The 20,401-nt window shown below is 35.1% G+C and overlaps 2 protein-coding genes across 4 annotated transcripts in view; one reads left to right on the top strand and one right to left on the bottom strand.

Annotated features, from left to right (window-relative positions):
• Nucleotides 1-20,401, top strand: part of CCDC146 (coiled-coil domain containing 146) — a 67,803-nt gene that overhangs the window by 11,670 nt on the left and 35,732 nt on the right. For all 3 annotated transcript variants that reach the window (XM_041713757.2, XM_030263745.4, XM_072919369.1), the window contains exon 3: nt 19,252-19,334. In XM_041713757.2, coding sequence (XP_041569691.2) covers nt 19,252-19,334 — 83 coding nt within the window. The remainder of the gene's footprint in view (nt 1-19,251; nt 19,335-20,401) is intronic.
• Nucleotides 2,343-8,956, bottom strand: FGL2 (fibrinogen like 2). Its single transcript, XM_002187985.7, has 2 exons — nt 8,216-8,956; nt 2,343-5,500 (listed from the first exon to the last, which is right to left on the bottom strand). The coding sequence occupies exons 1-2, from the start codon at nt 8,952-8,954 to the stop codon at nt 4,794-4,796; spliced, it is 1,446 nt and encodes a 481-aa protein (XP_002188021.5). The 5' UTR covers nt 8,955-8,956; the 3' UTR covers nt 2,343-4,793.

The raw sequence follows: 20,401 nt of genomic DNA, 5'->3' as shown, positions 1-20,401 counted from the left end.
GGTTGGGTGTGTTTGAACAATCACAAAGCAGATGGTATTTCTGTTCATTTCTGAAAAGCCTGTTTGAAAGTATTTATGATGTCTTGTTTTTCTATGCTGTTATAAAGGCAAGTGTGCTGATTTCATACCATGCAGAGGAACTAGAGCTCTTTAGCGTGAGACTAAGGGAAGAAATAACCTTTAACTAACATCATGCATTTTGGCCTTTTCTCAGCCATTTCTGGTACATATGAGACTTGACAAGTATATTGCTATATTGTTTTCCAAAGCTATCTCTTCCTGTTTTCTCACCTAAAATATGTATTTGAGACAAGGCAAAATTGTACTAAAATTTGGGTCTACCTGGCCTTGTATGTCTGCACAACCATGTGATGAGGAAGCCAGAGCAATGTTAACCAATCATACATTCAGTAAAAACTTCAGTGGTGGAGAATCATCTGTTACACACATGAGGTTACTTTAAATGTTAAAAAAGGGATTCCTGGTTTGCTTATTCAAAGCACCTGTGTCCAAATACTCCTGAATAAACAGAGCCTTAAATATGTGCATGAGAAAGATTCCTTGTGTTTGGACTTAGCATAGGGAGGTTAAACTGCAGAGTGAAGTGGAGAGGCTTTTGTACTTTGTCTGTAGAAAGGCATGAGAATTTCTGTTTCTCAAAGTGCATCCTGCTTTTCCATAAAAATCATTCACTCCATGTAATTGCGTAAAAGTGAGTAAAGCCAACTATTATTTTGTATAGTGTAATTTTAAATGATGGCATACTATTCTGGCTGAAATGTAGTCTTAATTAAACTTCCAGTTTGTCTTGATTACAGGAACATAATCGGGTAATTTGGGTTCTTTTTTCCCATTATTATTTTCCAAATGGACTACATTTTTACTGAGATCAGAAAAAGCTGATGAATGAGGACTTAAAAAATAATATTGCTTTCATAATTTCCATGTTGTCATGACTTGTGTGAAGGTTAAAATTTTGTTCTTTGTTTCAGATTACCATTGAGCGTGACAGCCAAATTAACTTCTGGCAGAAGTACTATAACTCCATAAAAGTTTAATTAAAGCAGTGAATGAAAGAGATCAATTTAATATGGGAAATGTTTGCATCTAGCAGGGCCTATAGATGGTATTGCTCAGCCATTTTTCTTTAAAACTTATGTCAATGTCTTCAGGCTTATGTGTACCATTTTTTCTTTTTTTCCTGAAAGAAAAAGAACACAAAAAAAAAAATCTAAAAATATTTTAATATATTTAAATCTCTGTTCTTTGTAGGCCAGCTTTTAATTATAGTCTCTCTCTCTCTTTTTTTTTTTTTTTTTTTTTCCTCTCTGAAAATTCAAGTTGCATCCTTCCTGCTTGGGTTTTCCCATGACATATAAATTATAGAAGCTAGGTAAATTTGGCACTTTTGTTTGATTTTGATTTAATTTGTCAGCAGGGGTCTGGATAGGGATTGGCAATCATCTTAAGTGATTTTCCAAATAAACACATAAAAGTAATTTTTTTCCCCACCAATTTGTCAAACTACATATTGTTCTCAATTCACTCCAAGTTTGACTGCGTCTTTCCCAATAAACACAATTGAGGAAACAGGTATTTGCATTTAAAAGGGAAGGGAAAACCACCAGTGCTTTCAAAACTTCTTTTCATTTCTTCTCTGGTTTGTTTGGGTTGTTTTTTTTTGTTTTGGTTTGGTTTTGTTTAAGCAATGTGTAGAAAGCCAAGACATTACAGTCTGCTTGGCTGATCACATTGAACTGATGGGCTTGTGCCTTTATATTTTGGAAACAAGCCATTGGAATTTTGCTAGCAAACCCACTGTTAGTAATTTTTTCCACTAAAGTTCACCATTTCAATATTATCAGGATAAAAACCACAAGTGTCTTCATATGCTAATCAGTGTTACATAAATATTTTCCATAGATTGAAAGACATGTTTTGAATTATTAAACTTTGGGCAGAGATCAAGGGCTTTTTCTTTGTATAAAAAATTGTATTATTTAATTGGGGGTATATATTTGTATTTGTATTTGCATGCTTTGATGACTCTTGTATGTGATCTGAAAGGTCAAAACATTGGTTTGCTTCTCCTCTTTCATGTTAAAGGCAGAGTTTGTGTAGGCTCTTCATTGGGCAATACTCTTTCCTCTTCCAAAATATGAATAGTTACAAAAAAAACTGAGATTTCAGCTCTTGGTATTGTCTGGCAGCTGAAGGGTCATATAACAGATCGCTAAGGTACTATAATTATTAGCAATTATTCTCTTGGCATGTCACATAGTCATCTGTGTTGGTTATTGGTGTTTTCCTACTGATTCAATTTTTACAGAAAATCATTAAAATTATTTATTTCTGAAATTTTTAATAGTTCTTATGTACATCTATAACAGTAGTACATCTTTAACAGTGGAACATTCTTATTTTATCACACCAAGAAAAAAGTAAGTAATGTTTGCAACAAGTAGATGGAGTTACACTTTGCAAAACTAGTACACATTGACAGAGATTCAGCTACAACAGTTCCAGGCAGGTAACAATCAGATTTCTGTAACAACATTATACTTTCTTTTTTGCTTTTTGTTTTTAAAGACAAAGCGATTTTTGTCACATTTGCTTATTGTGTTAACATTTCTGTGTTTTACAAAGTTTCCTTTAAACTTTGTAAAAGTTTAAGATTTAAAAGGACAATTTCTCTTCTTACAACTTTGTACTAAAAAGACATTTTCAAGTAGAAGCTTGTAGATACTTACAGTATATACTGTAAGTCACACTTCGCTAGTTGTCATGTAATGAATAGGAGAAAATTGTGCATTTCACACAAAATTATTAAATATAATCATATGCAAGTAGATATTTGTTCTTCTAACCAATACTTCATCAGTTGCTTTTTTTTTGTTTTGTTTAGACAACTATTTTTTATCCCAAAATAAACATTCTATAGCTTCAAAACACAAAGATGATACATCTTGAAGTTAAAACTTTTCATTGCTCTTTAAAATTGAAATATAATAAACCAAATTAGACTTGAACTATCCTTCAAAGTATTTACTTCTTTAAAATATATATTAATATTTTACAATTTAGCTATTGCCAGTGTTCTTCATTTGCATAACTTATAACCATAATAGTTTTGTTGTAATCTTAAAAAAACAGTAGAGATCATATTTATAAAGTATTAGGTCAGATATATACGTGTATTCTTTTTTGTTATGTCTCTTTTAATCAAAAAAGCTATGCCAGCAGTGACCACACATAATTGATAAGGAAATAGAGTCTTTGCGTAGTTTTTCTGCATCTCAGGACTAGTGTAAGCAAGATAGCAGAATAGCCTCTTGCTAAGAAAAATTGCATCTCCGCTCAGTGTTGGTCCCTATCTTTATAGAGACATGGTCTAGATATGTGGAGTCAAATATGTGCTCACTATCTACAATGTGAGATTTAATGAAAGAATCTCTAATTTGAAATTCCTGCACTATTTGACAATTTGACTTTTTTATTTGTTATATTTTAGAAAAAAAAATATATATTTTGCTCATATATTCTCTTTTTTGCGTAGAATTGACAGTAGGTTTTTATGTTTCTGTGCCTACAAAATGTGTAGTCTGAAAACAGGGAGAACAGTCTTTTCTTATGTTACAAAACATCTATAATTTCGTTTTTAGTTTTAGGGTCTAATGATATCTGTATTGAGAAGTACTTGAATGAGACCTTAAGTCTCTACAAGAGCGTCTTGTAACGTTGACTTACCTAAAGGATTCATGAGAAAGCAAAATGGCACTGGAAACTCTCTGTATGTATTTAGAGGCATTAATGCAAAGAATTATGATTCTTATTGATGTGTCTTCCTCCTACCTGTCTACCTGCCTGCATAAATGTGCAATAAGCTACATAACATAAATCTGCATAATCTCCTTTCTCCTACAAATGACAAATAGGACCTTGAGCTTGAATGGAGGAACCAAGAGCAAGAATGTTGTTGTTCAATACGTGCTCTTTCCATGTGTAGATGTGACACCTCAAGACATGGCTTAGTGTGGTCTTGGCAGTTCTGTGTTAACAGTTGGACTCAATGATCTTAAAGGTCTTTTCCAAATGAAATTATTCTAAGATTTTATAATTATTTCCTCTGCTTTTATTCAACTCTTCTACCAACTACTTTGAAAAATCTTTGATAATGGGATGAAATTTGAAAAATCATCTTCATTTTCTCTTTTCTTCAAGGCCTTTTTTTGTGTCTTTGGGCAAACCATGTGGCCCTCTGTTCTTTAAAAATAATAATTTTAGTACTTTTCCTAATTTACATTGATATTTCTATGGTATACCTTTGAAGTTATGAAGGATAGATGATAGGAAAATAATGTTTTAGAGAATCTATGTTTTTTCCCAGGTGTTGACAAATTTATATTAGCTACACCTCTGATTTATTTTCAGGTTAAAATGTAGGTATTCATTCAGAAAAAACTTGTGGAAGACAATATAAAAGTTTTAAATCATAAAGTGTGGTATATCACAGTCAGTAAAAGCACCAAAAGCAATGTTTAGAATATTTACATAGCAAAACCAAGACCTAACTGGTGTTAAGTTTTAGCAATAACTATTCAGGTATTTTAATGCTGGTTTTAATACATTATATGGGTCAAACTGTGTCTAAAAGTATTATGTGGAAGTATGTTGTTTTGTCTAGAACAATCTTTTGCCAAACGTAACTGAATACTTGATTTTTGAGTACAATACTGAGTAAGTACGATTTTGAGTGCAATCCAATGCAAACTACTTAAGAAAAATGTTTAGAATTACTGCACAAAACTTTTGGGTCTGATCATGATCTTTACTGATTTAAAGGATTGCCTGTATCCAGTGGGAGTATCATCAGAAATACCATGCCACGTGCCCCAGAAAATGCCATTGCGAACACCTTTGTATTTCTTGTGGTAGTACTTGCCGTTGAGATTGGCTGACAAGCAGGCATCAAACCACCAGCCAGAGCTGTAGTAGGCGCCGCAGTTTCCCGAGGGATACCTGTCATTGTCCTTGTCCGGGGTTGTAAAGAACTTTTGGTCGTGGTTGTAGTGCCTGCTATAGTGGAGGGCATCTCCTGCGGTGCCGCTGTAGCCGTGGACGCTGAGACGGTACTTGAGGTACTCGTTGGCCACGTAGAAGTGGTCGTACTTGGCATATTCTCTGATCCCATTGAAATCTTCGAGATCGATTCTCAGTTGCATTTCCTGGCTCTTTGTCAGGAGGTGAATTTTGTCATTGCCTAGCCAGAACTCCCTGCTGAGGTTGCCAAAGCCATGTTTGTAGTCATTCCAGGTTCTGTTGAAGTTCGTGCTGCCATCCTGACGCCGCTGCAGCACTGTCCAGCCGCCTCCTTGTGTTTGCATGTCACAGTAAACTTCAAAGCTCTCGTTTCTGGGATCAGGGCTAATCCTGTAGATTCCATTACTCCTTCTCCCTGCTGTGTAATGGTCAGCACAGTCTCTCTGCATTATTTGTATAACTGGTGAAAGAGCAAGTAGTGTTAGAATAAACATAATTTCAATTTTAAAATATAAAAAAAAATAACCCAGACTGATATGGCATACAGAACTTGTACTGGAGAGACTTTTACATTGCAAATAGTGTTGCAACAATTTCAGTTCTAGGGAAAAACACCTTTTCCATCATATTTACAGTACAACAGATGTCACCTAGGATCTCTGCATCAGATAGCTGACTAAAAAAACCCAGCTAAACTACATTTTTAAATCAAAATGCCTAATATAAAGGCATTTTGATTATTTGCTTTCCTTTTTGTCCTTTTGTCTACTCTATCCTTTCATTATCTCATGTTCTAATGCTTTGTGTTTACACACTTTCTGCTTTTTGTATTTAAATATATAGCTTCACAACCTGCCTACAATTTACAGCTCCGTCTGGCAGTATGTCAGAGAGCTTTGTCCCTGTGGGAATGATGTTAACCTGGCTATTGTTAAGTAAACATCATTTGACAGAAAACATAACATCATTAGGAATTCTTTGTGTGTTAATGTTGACTGTACTTTAGGAAGCAGGAAAAAAGTAATAAAATTGTCACATCTGTTGTAATTGTGTGAGTCCTAGAAAGATGAAGGTGATGGTGTTTCCTGTGTATGTGGCATTGCTGGCTTTACAGAAAAGAAGAATGTTAGTATCTACTGTTAACAGTACCTTTTTCCCACTAACACGTGATGTGTTTTATTCAGAAGAATAAGGTTTTTTCCCCAAAGTGAAAATTTTTGATCCACAATGTCATCCAGTAATTTCATTCTGTTCAACAGCATGGTATTAGAATTCCAGATTCTTAAAAGATATGGAGAGTTCTCAGAAGTTCTCAGTAAAGAGTCAAAACCATAATGTTCATTTCTATTGCAGATTTGAATGCATGGGCATTTTCTTTTTCAGATTCTGTTGTAATTTTTTCCTAGAAAATTTGAGCAAACTACTTCTTGAAAGGGAGGAGTGATACTAGACTACAGCAGGGAGTAAGTCTCAGGACTTCTTTGCCAGAAAACTGGACATTTATGAAACCACAAAGTTTAGGGGTCAAATGCTTTAAAGTCAAATCTAAATCCACAATAAATACTCATTTATTTAACTGAACATTGTGTAAAATCTTTGGTGGACTAAAGTTCAGAGCAATTATTAACAGAGAATATACATTTCAGATAAAATGCTTCTATAATTCAATTCAACTTCTATTTAAATGAAGTTTTACTATTACTTTCAGTGGATACCAGAATGGCTCCTGAATAGGAAAAAGTTGTAGTTGTTTTCCTTGCTAGCTTTCATAATTAATATATTGCTGCTACAAATGCTTTTAGCATGTTGTTGTAAAATATAAGGAATATCTACATGATCATATGCTCTGAACACTACCCAGTATTTCATTAAATGTGAGGAATATCAAAAATTAATTTAGTCTGTTTTGAAGTACTGTACTTGAATGTACAGTTACTATAATAAAAAATTCATTACCCATTGTTAATATAACAAAAAATTACTCATTCTTTTTGTGAATGTTTTGTAACTGAATGAATATAATTTATTTGTAGTGATTTTTATCTGATTTGATTACTGATATAGTAAAAGCATTACCTTTATTATTACTTATTTGCTCTTTTCAAAGAAGAGTACTTTCAAGAATTTCAGCTGTACATACACTGTACACTCGCAGGTCCTTCTATTTTCAATATGTGTACATAGAAGGAACATTTTTTTTAAATCTTGGATGCAATCTTAAACAAGAGACAAAGATTGCAATGCAGCCTGCTCTTTCTCTGCTTTGTCTCTCAAGAGCTTTATCTTCTTACTTTTGATATCTATGTGATAGAATACAGTGACAATCTAGGGAACAGTTCTTGTTTTCAAGGATTCCTATATGTAATATAAAAACTTTATGACTTTAAGAAAACCCCTCAATCTTGCCTTAATAACAGCAAATATTAGAAAGAGAGCATTGGTTCTATTCCTTTATAAGGAGAATTAAATGGTAAAAGAAAAAAGTGATTTTTTTTAGTGATAACACCTGTTTTCTTTTTTATACTGCTTATATATTAAATTAATGCAAAGGGTTTAGTGTTAAAATGATGATACATATGTTACCCAGTCAAGAAGTGCTGTTAATAAGGTTTTTTTTTAGCTGAGCCTTTCAGATGTTTGCTGTAATGATAAGAAAATTATTTTATTATCCATTAAAAATGAAGCATTTTGCTAGATTCACTTGATGCTTGATGATGTCTTGCACCCCTTTTCAGACTAGCTGCAGTTTTGCAGTGAGAAAGAATAAAACGGCAGTTTTCTAAGGCACGTCTAGAAAAAATTTAACCCTTTCCATCCAAGGAGAAAATATGTGTAGGTTACTGATGTTTCATGTCTCTAATGAAGGATATTATGGTATAAAATATTGTTAATTTTTCATGTTTATTTATTAAATTGCAAAAAAATTGTCCTTTAAAAATAATGTTTCAAACCCCTACATGAAGTCCAGTCCTAGGAGGGACTGAACACCTGCAGCTCTCAGTAACCCTCTAGTGGCTGCTGAAATGTTTTACAGGAGTATAAACACTAAAAGAGCAGATACTTGTGAAGTTAATAACACAGCTATTTGGCTAAAATATAATTTAAATTGTTTACCTAATACTAGTGAAATGTACTGTAAGCTTATACAGGCAGTAAGAATTAACAAATTACATACCAGGTCTTGCTTGCATTGCTGGGCACTTAGAAGAACATTTGTTATCCAGGTTGTTCACAGCAAATGTCAAATTTGCAACTTTGCTGTCAACATAATGTTCCACATTGTTCATGTTTATGAGGCTCAGCTTCTCTAAACGACCCTGCAGTGTCTGAATCTGGCTCTTTGCATTTTTTAAGCTGGTTGCCATTCTGTTAACTTTGCTTTGCAGTTCCTGTACTCTGTTATCTTGGCTTTCGCTGTTTTCTGCAGTGTTGGGTAGCAGGAATTCATTACTTCTGTCTCTTTCCTGGTTGTCATCTGCTTGCAGCTTGCAATCTTGGCAGCATTTTTTCAGCTTGTTTACTGATTCTTTAAGGGTCTGTACTTCTTTGAGAGTCTTCTCAAGCAGTTTGAATTCTTTGGGTATCTGAATGGTCATCGGAGGCAAATTTATCTGATAAGGACAATCCTCTCCTTCATCACATTTCCGATTAGTTTTGAGCTTTATGGGACAAGTCTCAGTAAGTTTTGCTTCTTTAGCATTCTCTTCCTCTTCTAAAATTACTGCAAAAACATTTGTTAAAGCAAGGAGAGTTGACTTCAGCAAGACTATGTAAATGAGGAGCTTCATCTTCACCGAGAAACTAGCAGTATGAGGAAGTATACAGAAGTGGAACAACTTTATAAGGGCAGCTCGAAGCCTGTGAGTTATCAGACAGCCTACACTGTTCTCAGAAATGGGTGGGAGTGCTTGCATCACGAGTGATTAATAGCAGAGCAAAGTTAGGTAGTGCTTGCAAGAGTAGCACATTTCAGTGAGTATTTCTGACTCAGAGCTAGTGTATGTAAGCCAGATGATGAAATGCATGTGTACTGGTAAATTATGCAGTTTAATTTCATTCCTTGTTGTACATGGATTTTTTTTTTTTTTTAAAAAGCAGGTAGAGAAAGTGAAAACCAGCCTTTTTCCCAATTTGAGGTTTATCACAGCAATAGCTTTCCTGACAGTCAGTCCCCTTTTCCCTAATTTATTTTTCACTTAATAAATATATTCATATAAATTATTTAAAACCCCAAATATGTTGAAACACACATATAGTTTTGGTTTCCAAACATTTTTCAGTATAGAGTCACAAATTCAGGAGAATGAACAGAACTATTTCACCTAGCCCACCTTAAAATAGTTATCTGGAATATTCATGATCTCTATGGTGCATCACAATTTACATTAGCTATTATCTAATTTTGGGTACTTCTTATTGAGCCTTTTTAAGTGAAGGGAAGTGAACTTAAGACAGTTTCCCCTTTCATGCATGAGATCCTACTTGTTAGATTAATTGTACAGGAAACCCAAATAAAATCCTGATGTTCTGATTAATGTCCCAAATTCTGAATCTAAAGTGGGCCAGAGACCTAAGGAAGGAACTCTCTTCTGTTAGAAGTATTGATCTTCCTTTTATTGTGCCTCATATCAACTTTGAGAGTTAATCATATACTTTACATGACTGATTGCTCCAAATGACATACTTCTCCAGGTGACAATTGTCATTTTCATGCTACAGCCACCTTTACCTTTCTCATGTGATACCTGTACAGTTTTAATGATCTATGTAATTTTAATTGTGCCTCAAAACTAGGCTACATGGATATGTATTTTTGCATTCATAGCTCAGTCAAAAGTCAAATAACTTGCATGAGTAAAGGGTATTTATACCAGTTCTTGTCTAATTAGTCCAATCCGAACCATTTCTTTCCCTAAATCTTATTTGAAATTACTCATAACACAGATTAAACATTAAGCAGACATTAGTCACACATATAATCCACAAGTTCATGATCTCTGTAATGTTACTAGCTGGTATACACACCACATGCTTATATTGATAGTACAGGAGGGAGGCTTAGTAAAAAAAACCTACTTGTCAAACCCCTCCAACAGTTCCTTCAGATTCCTGCATAGCACAAAATTTAGGGCACATTCTTGTGAGATGGGTTTTGAATATCTTTATTGTATTCTAAATGAACATCCCAGAACCTGCCATGATGCTTTTAGTTATCTAAACAAAATGTCCTATTCTGACATGTTCTCTTTCTTACAAAACTATATCTCCTTCTGTCAGATCATGACAGTTCCCCAGCAATGAGATGAAAGTCACCCCCTGCCATTCAGGTGTAAGATACTGACATCACTTTGGTTTTATCAAAACTAAAATGTTTGTAAAAGATAAAATGTATTATTTTAATTTGTAAGTAAAATTTTTGCATTTTTGATTTGATTAACAGAATGCTAATTTTTCATTGTGTCAGTCTAAAATCAGGTATTTCTGAAGCCTTGTTCTTGTGTATGGCTGTTACTGTCAAATGGAGAAAAGCTATACCAGCCTCTTTGGAGGGGCTTTAGAAATAGAATAGAATTCTTAAATCCTTGTTATTTGGGAAGCCACATTCCCCCAACACTCTTGTTTGTTCAGTTTACAATTAACTGCTATCTGCTTTGTGACTTTGGACTGTAAAAACTGTTCTGTATCTGTAAAATGAATAATAATTATCCTTGATAGACCACATTCTATGATTTGCCTTGAAATATTTAAATATATAACAAATATTGTTGTGATTTATGATTGGTGTGCTACACTGAGAGCCTAAACTATCTTCAGAATTTTGTAACATCTAGAAGGGCAGAAATTTTTGCCCATACAGAATGTAAAAAGAAAGTTCAGCCAGTAAGGTGAAGAATCTGAGCTTTTCAGACATCTCTGTCCTGAGATATCGATTCCTTAGTCCCATATATATCTTCCTTTTGGGATATTTACTTCCTCCTTTGGATGAGACTTCAGTGATCTTCAGTTGCTCTGTTATCCTCCCGATTTCATTCTTGGTCTGATGTTCCACTCCTGAGCTGTCACCAGTCTGTTTGGAGTCCAGAAGATCCATTTCTCCTCCAGCCTATATGCTTTTCTGATCTGGAGTACTCGTGTAATTGAGTACTGGCCTTTCTTCCTGTTCTGTCAGGGAGTATCCATTCCCAACCATTTGTCACAATTTGGGTTCCTTTCTTCAGGAACCTAAAACATATATATAACATAGCATTTTTTTCATGTTTCATGTCTCTTATCCTTCTTGGAATAAATGAAGCAAAGTTTCAAATCTGAGTTTTTCAGTTAAGAGGAAGGACACTGAGTAGTCTTAAGCTGTAAGGTGCTGATGCAGTTTAACTAATGGCAGAAAACAAAGACCTGCTGTTTGTTTATAAACAAAGTTTCTTCCCAGATGGGGTTTCTCTAGAGTGTTCTGCATAATACTTAAAACTTCAAATTAGTTTAGCAACCACAAGCCACAAGAGCCAAACTTTTTAAACTGTGAAAGGATCTAACTGAATAACAGCTGATGACTGTAACTGAGACTTTTCTGCTAAGGTCTTTGCTTTTTACTTAAAGCTAATTTTCTTGTAGCTTTTAATCTCTTTTAGTCTACTTTTTAGGAATATTTTTTTTCCTGTGGACTGAAGAGTTATCTTTATCATACAGACATCTTCCTAAAGATAAAGAAAATGACTGACAGCTCAATATACTCTGAAATTCTACTGAAGATTTTAATTCTGTTCACAGAACTTCCCAGTGATTACAAGGTCAAAGAAGTTATATATTTTGGTTTATTATACTTGTCTAAGATTGTTTATCCAATGTTTATCAAAACCAGAATGAACCATTTCCCATGAATTTTTAGAGTAAGTTTTTTTCTTTTTCTGGCAGATAATGGAATGTAGGTCAAACAGAAAACAACTAAGTTATGACTGAAGGCAGATGTTAATTTAACTAGTGACTATGGCAATTTAAAACAAAACAGCTTGGCATCTGAGTTCTGACTTTGTTCTGGGAGCAAACATCTTCTGCAGAAGAATTGCTGCAAAATATCTGGGTTTGTCTAAGCAGTTCAAATGATAGATATGTACAAACCTGAAGTACATTGGGGCTCATTCATACAAACCATTTTCATCCATGTCTGTGCAAGACATGGAATGTGTTAAGATTCAACTGCTGCAGTAATATTTCTGATGTTTTTTGCAGACTTCAGTGATTCTGTGATACATTTTGACTGAGAAAAAGAATGAGAAGTAATTAGATTAATTTTCAGGTTTTTCCACAATGTGGAATATATACCAAAATTCCACACTAGAAACAAATTCTGATTTAGAATTCTTTCTGATTAGCTAACTTGTTTTCTTTTTTAACTCAGTAGTTGTTTTTCATGCAGGCAGTCCTTATGTTGTCCACTGGATTGTGAGACACTCTATTCAACTTACTCATGTGTCTGTGAGAACACATCAGAACACAATAGGAAAGGCAGTCCTATTCCTTTTGATATTATAAATATTCTTATTCAGATACAGATTACATAGAACTGTATGTAATTACATAGGGGCTGTATGGCTTTCCTACCTGCTTAAATTGTTCATTGCTTTATTTATAAATTCTGGAAGCAGGCAGAAAGGCACCACTGACAAGAGCATGTAAGCAGTGGATGCAATATTTATATCAGAACTGTAAATATAATACATGTTATAAAATTCATGTGGTCAAAGAAAATCATTCCTTCTATTAAGGTGAAGACCATATTTGTAAAGAAGGTGGTCCACAAAACTATGTTCTTATTAATTCTATTTCTCCCATGACATCTGATCTGCCTGCTCAAAATCTACGGTTTACTGCTGACTATTTCCTTTATCTGTAGCCATAGAAGATGCTGTAGTTAGTTCAATATACAAAGATAGTAAACCCAAATGCATTTTCAGAGTGATGATATACCAAATAAAAAAGCCTCTCTCTCCTTTGTGTTTACAGAAAAATTCCTTTCTGATTCCTGCAAACCTGCTCCAATAAAAGGAGCAAGTGTAAGACTGTGCTGGTTACTTACTATCCTGATTTCCATCTTTGTAGCCAAATGAAATTTGATGACAGCAGGAAAGTGATGTCCTTTTCTGAAATGCCTGTACTATTGGTCTCCTATGCCCTCTTTTCTGAGCCATGCAAGACTCAATTGGCCAGCAGTATATTCTCACCCACTGTACCATCTTGGTTGTGGCTGGTGTTTTTATTTTCCATGTAGGGATTGCTTTTTCCCATGAACTGGGCAACAAAACTACTGTTATGAACTATGCCTTGGAAAAGAATTTGGGGTATTATTTTTCCTAGTCATTATTTGTTAGTTTTAGGAGGCTCTTCAGCAGTTTCTTTTTCATTAAAGGATGTCTGGTTCATCCATCTGTAATTAAAAAAGTAAAATTGTAGAAGTTCAGTGTAAGGCAATACAGTGTATCTACTGTACATAAGTGTATTTATTATTTCTGTGTCTGCCATTACTCCCACCCGACTACATTTGTGCAACCAATAACCTATGCATGGCTTCAAGTGTTGTTGTTTCTTACCTAAATTAAATGTTTAGGAAACTCAATGACAAATAGCTTTTCTACTTGAAAAGCTAATAAATAGGCTTTTTCTATGGACTTCCCATACTTATTCTAAAGTCTACTTCCTGTAATAAATGTATGTAGTTCCAGGTAACAGTGATGATATCTTATTTTTAAACTTCATTTACGGTATCTATTTAAAGCCGTCAGTGCATTCTTCTTTACTTTCTATCATAGTAACCTTTCTCTAGAATAATGACTTAAGCAAGGCATATCATTCTCGAAATATCTGCAGCATAGCTATTTCTCTGTGTGCTTTCAATGTTTCCCAATCTCCAAAATGGAATGCAGAATTACATACCAATAACTACAATTTATTGCGAACTAAGTGTTTACTGTCTTAAATTAGTGACTTTTATCTTCTTGTTATAAAATAATTTGAAATATGTGGTGACGCCTGAAATGTTGTTGAGTAGAGAAATTATATTTAAGTGTTCGTCTTTCATATGTGTATGAATATTTCAGACATATTGAAAAATGCACAATTACAGAATAAAAAGTGTAAAGATTATATTACCTTGTGTTGTGCTTGGCTATTTTTAAGATTGAGAGAGAGGTTCCAAACACAAGCTTTTAATTGGTGTTCCTTCATTTTTGGATGCTCCATCTTGAAGTAGCCAGGACATGACCTTCAAAATTAGTGAGAAGTTTTGAATTGCTCTGAGCAGTGGGCTGAACTTGAGAAGGAATCTTCAGTTCCCTTAGGGCGCTATCATGGGTCCAAGATTTTGCCCAGATAATTTGGATATCTCAGGCATGGGCAATCCAAACACCTGCAAGTATCCCTAGCCCTGTGATTCTGTGGTATCCAGCAATATGGACAGGAAGGCAAGAGTCATAGCATGGGTTCAGTGTGCTTTTACCTCTTGCCCTGCTACGATGTTGAAACGACCCCTGAGAAGGTGGTGTTGCCTCCTCTCCCAAATAAGGCACGCCTGAGCTGTGTGCTGTGTCCAAACTGTGTGGCTTCATGAGGATTTTGACAGAGGAGGCAGAGCTCTCTGTTCACAGAGGAGAACTTACCCTTTCTCTTTGCTTAATGTTAAACCTTTTAAATATTATATGAAAGAAGTAAGAAAAGCTCTTCAAATAAACAGCATGGAAGGAAAATTCCAAACCTGACAAAACAGACTGGCCAGAAGAGCCATATGCCAAGGGGCTAATATTATACTGAAATCCTGAGTGTATACAAACGATAAAATATATTAATTTCTTGATATTTTTTTTCCAGTCTTCTATTAGGAGGCAAAAAAGTTGTTTGATGAAACATTTCAGATATTTGAAATAGCAAAGAATATAAAATGCTGTAAATTCTGTGTTAAAGTTACACTAAGTGTAGTCACAATGTCTTGTTACAGTTACAAAACCTACAACTTAGCATGAAGAAAGGGAAAGCATTATTATTCCATTTGAGCTTAGAATACATTTTCCGTGTTTTGCAGTAACTGCAAACATAATTAGAAACACGTGTTAGCTACATAATTTCTCCAAAATGCAGAGATCCTAGGCACTGCTGAAATTGAGTATTTCCTAAGAAGCCTCAAATGTTTCACTTTAATAATTACTGTAAGGGATTGATGTTAAGCGGTAATTTCTTGATGGTGACTTCATTTATCTTCTGTGCTTTTTTTATATGCTTTTTTGTCAAAAAACTGTGAAGAGTTAGACCAATATTCAGATTCCATCATCTATTTATGTTTAATTATTGGCTGAATTTTATGCATTTCTGGAGAGTCCCAAAAGAATTTTAAGAGCCTTGAAATCTGAAATGGGAAATGCGCCTAGAGGAAATGTGTTCTTATTTATATCACATTTGAGTTAGAGAAAACTTGTTTTGGAATTTCAGATTAGTTCCTTGCTGCATTGTTTTAAGCTGTCAGAAAGAAATGAATATAATCTGATAAAATGGAGAATGCCCACTGCACTTAATGCAGAGTGAGGAGGTGTTGATCAAGTTAGGGCCAAATTTCAGTAGATTTGCTCACATGGATGAGTACCTCATTTATCAGGTGGGTCCTCTCACTTCTGTGGTTTTAATTCCTGTTCCTATTCTGACATATTCTCTTTCTTACAAACATCTCTATCCACTTTACAAGCTTGGAGAAACTACTGTGGTCTTAGGTCTCCAGGGGCTTGTGTGCCTGAAGTCAAGCTGGAAGGATATAAAAGAGGTCCCTCAGATAGTGTATAACCTCACATAGTGCTCACTTTTTCTTGGAATTTTCATCAGGTTATTTTGAAGACAGGTCTGGTAGGGAGCTGTTGGTAGCAAGTGAATATGGACTTGTAAGATAAAAGTTTTTCAGGTGTACAGAACAGATATTTGAGCATAAGTATGTTCTGTTTTTCTCATGGATTCCTGTATTTAAATTATTCCTGCTCAGAGACAGAGTATCTACCTTTTCCTGCTAGAAAAATATTAAGGATATGTCTTTCCCTTTCACCTTTTCTGCAAAATTTTCCTCCACATTTTTTGTAATAGGACAGAATTGTCCAGCACTTTGAGACTTTTCACTGATTGAAGGAAAAAATTTGCTTTGGAACATGGGTTTGGGTTTGGTTTTGTTTTGTTATATTTTGTTTTGCTTTGTTTTTCTGGTAGAAAAGCCAGAGTTCAAATCGCATAGCAATATAAAAAATTGTAACAAAGTTAGAAAATCACAAGGGTAATTTAAGGATAACTAAATCTGGTAAAATAAACATAACAGAAATTTTACATTTAAATAAAAATATTCAAGTAAATCTAGTAATAAGACACATAATCCATGTAATTGCATTTATGGGAGTATGGGGAAATGAGCAGAAAGTTGCCAGGCAACCATTTGTTGAAAGACAAATCTTCATCCAACTTTCCAGTAATTCTGCATTTAGATAAGGAAAATTTCTTCTGCTTTATCCAGATGATCTATCAATGTTGAGTGTGTTTGAAAATGTATGGGGTCCCAGTACATTATAAAATGAGAAAGAAAATCTGAGAAAAGCAATATACAGTTAAGTACAAATGACATGGAATGGGACTGGAAGACTCAACAAGTCAAGGATATTTATCTGACTATATCCCAGACTCCAGATCTGAGATTACCAGTATAATAAAATTACCTCAATTCTTACAAGGCATTACGGTTAAGACAGGACTGAAAAAAACTCAACTGCCATTTACAAGCCCTTTTTTTCCTCACTTCTCCGTCTTCTCACTCGCTCTTTTACTTTTCAGTGTAGCAATGTAAATACTTACACTGAGGAGACCTACATTTCACCTAACCCAGCAATGTGAGAGCTTCTGAGCAATAAAATGAACTGTGAGTGCATAAATAGTGTTGGTTATTTTATCACCAATGTAGGACAGGCCACCTGGAAAGAATTGCATATCTTTATATCAGGGGCATCATCTCTTGTCTGGTTTTATCATCACAATAATACAATTTTTCTAGAGTAGGATCACATGTTTGCTCCCTTCTTCCACAAACTATTTCTTTCTCTCAAACAGTTGTCTCTTTCTCTTCTGCTCTCCCAAGAATCTTAGAGAAAACAGTATAGCAGATTTTAATAACAAATCCTAGGACCAGGGTATCCCAGTGCTGTCTCTTTGGCTTTTCCAATAACACTGTGGTAATAGGAACTATCTGGTGATGAAACTTTCCAGGAAGTCTCACTGCCTTTGACATGCTGGTATGCCATCCATGCAATCTGTCCTGTGTAGTCCTCAATGGTACAAGTCTTCACATTGCATGGGACCAGCCTTCTTGAAATAGAGCTGTTAGCGCTGAACTGAACTGAGAAATTAGGTGTGAAATCTCTAAGAAGTTTATGGACATAAAGAAGAAGACACAGCCTCCAGGACAAGCAAGTTTATTTCTGTGGAAGTGTTGTCAAACATGGCATAGATCTGCAGTGAGAACCTAAGCAGTAAAAAAACCTGTAATTCACAGGTACAGATCAGAGGAGTGGGGAGAAAGCACATTAGTGAGGTACCACACAAACAGGACAACTATATCTATATATGAGGCTAAGAAATAAATAGGTTGAGAAAGGGAAATATTTTCTTTCTCGCAGAAGACCTAGATAGTATTTTGAACTTAAGTGAACAGTATCTTTGATCATACAGAATGCCAAAATAAATATTTGAGGGCTGCTTGTCTTTAATCTCATGCAAAAAAATGAAAGGCAGACCTTCTGTTCTTGGGGTCTCAGGGAGCAAAGATTGTCTTTGCTACCATGAAATATTTTGAAACAGATCTTAAAATAAACTTGAACAGTTATCAAGAAAATATATACTTACTTTGACATATTGACGTCTATTCTGCTTCTTGGCCATAGGATTAGTTCTAAATGGTTTCCTCTGAATATTCTGAGGGTTGAATTATAACTGCCAGGATTTTCTTGGTGCTGTGGTAATTTTCCTTCTTATTTAAGTAGATCTGCATAATCACATTTCTTGGCAGGGTCCCATAGAAGTTGCAGGTTTGACTTGTCGTCCCACAAGGTTAGCCATGGACTTTTATAGAGGTGGATCAGCTTACATTTTTTAATTGGATTTAACCTGGCTCTCCTTACTTGTGACCAAGGGAGGGGAAGAAAGGTTTTCTAAAGCAATATCACCCAGGAATAGTGTGGCCAGCAGGACTAGAGCAATGATTGTCCCACTGGACTCAGTGCTGGTGAAGCCACACCTCAAATCCCATGCTCAGTTATGAGTCTCTCACTACAAGAAGGACACTGAGGTGCTGGAGCATGTCCAGAGAAGAGCTCAGGAAAGGTCTGGAGCACAAGTCTGATGAGGAGTGGCTGAGGGAGCTGGGAGTGTTCAACCTGGAGAAAAGGGGGCTCAGAGTAGAACTTACTGTTCTCTACAACTACCTGAAAGGAGGTGTAGCCATAAGATCAGTGTCTTCTCCCAGGTAACAAGTGATAGAGCAGAAGGAAATGGCCTCAAGTTGCACCAGGGGGGGTTTAGATTGGATATTAGGAAACATTTCTTCACTGAAAGTGTGGTCAAGTGTTGAACTCAAGGAAGAATTTGAGTCACTAGCTCTGGATGTATTTAAAAGACCTGTTTGATCTTGTTTTTTGCTGAAGATCTGCACAGGCATATAAGGTAATGTGTTCTGTTGCGTGGGGATAATCCAGCTTTAGTCTAGCTCCTGTATTTTTTTACAACCTTATTGCCTGCAGAGACACTTTAAGGCTCAGTTTTGCCTATGCAGGCCAGTGGGTTTATACCAAAACTGGACCAGTTAAAGCAGTGAAAAGAGGTTACTTAGAGCCTGAGTTCAAAGTCAAGACAGAATTATCATGAAATATTAATACAGACAGAAAGTCAGAGAAGATATGGTACAGTGCAGGTAGCACTGAAGTTGTGATAGAAACATTCTTTATTTTCTTACATTTATGCCTTAAATTTTTATGAAAATAACCTTTTTTTTTTTTTTTTTTTGTCTGTTTATTTGATTTGGTGGTGTATTTAATTTGTTATGTTACCAATGTCTGTATAAACTGAAAGGCTGCCAATTGCCGTTATAAAAAGTTGCAGCACAATGAAAGTATTAGTGCTTAGGAGATTTCATAACTGTCTGTTTGCCTTCCATAGCTATTTTCTGCTGGAAAAATCACAGACACCAGAGTTGCTGAGCTGAAGGAACAGTACACCTTGCTGTATGAGGCTGTGATAAGGTATAATATTTCTTTTTAGACTTTCAGTAGGCAAAACATTATGTTTTTAAAGTACTTTATGCTCATGCTGAAGCCTAATTATGATTTAAGGCTCTCTTACAGTTATAGTTTATAAACGGGAAGCCCAAGGTTGAAAACCACTATTATTTAATTGGAACTTTCAAGGTAATTTGGGATACTTAAATACTTGTTTGAAGCACATCTTTGTTTCTAATACAAATGTAATAATATTGGGAATGGATGTACAGACTGCAACAGACAATTTGCAAGTTTAAAATAAATATGTATTTGAAGATCCTGTAGCCAGAATTGTAATACATGAAAAGACTGACCTACTGAGGTGACATCATAGAGAGCAACTGAAGAAGCTAAAGGCTCCTTTCTAAGAAGGAAAAGAAACTGTCACTCCTAAATAAGTGTGAATTTTACCCTCTGAGAATACTGACAGTCACATTAGACGGGACTGCTAACAGATTTTGATCAGAAGCCTAAGCTTTGAAGTGAAATGAAATTTGGAAATCAGGGTATTAGTTGTGAGCCTGCCCTGCACCAGTACTTGCTGGAGGAGAGAGCAGAGATGGTGCCAGGCTTGGGAAGGGCATGTGTGAGTGGAAGGAGAGAGACAGAGAGGGTCAAAAGGGAACACAATTCTACAGCTCTGCCAGGTGAACCGTGTGTCCCAGAACACAGCAGTCCTACTGAAAATACTGCAACATTACATTAGTATTTATTAGTAATAATTTTATACTACTTACAGCATACCTGTAATTATCAGTAAAATCAGCATCATGATATTCCTGTTACATTCTTGTAATGCATACCATAACATCCACCGTATTAACAATATTTTATCCCACTTTCACTGACAGCTGAAATTAAAAACTTTATGGCAATTCTGTCATTGAAGCTAAAGCCTAATTTAAGTATTCTAAAACTAATTCAGGTTATACCTGCTTATTTGCATGATGCTGGGATTTGCTGTGCCTCCTGGCAGCCTGACTAGCAACAAGTGCAAAGTAATGTAAAGTAATTTGAAAAAGGATTCTCAAAATACTGAAATAACAGTT

Source organism: Taeniopygia guttata, chromosome 1A (genome assembly GCF_048771995.1).
Source record: "Taeniopygia guttata chromosome 1A, bTaeGut7.mat, whole genome shotgun sequence".
Taxonomy (NCBI): domain Eukaryota; kingdom Metazoa; phylum Chordata; class Aves; order Passeriformes; family Estrildidae; genus Taeniopygia; species Taeniopygia guttata.
The sequence above is the reverse complement of the archived record's forward strand: the minus strand, read 5'-3'. Positions and strand labels throughout refer to the sequence as shown.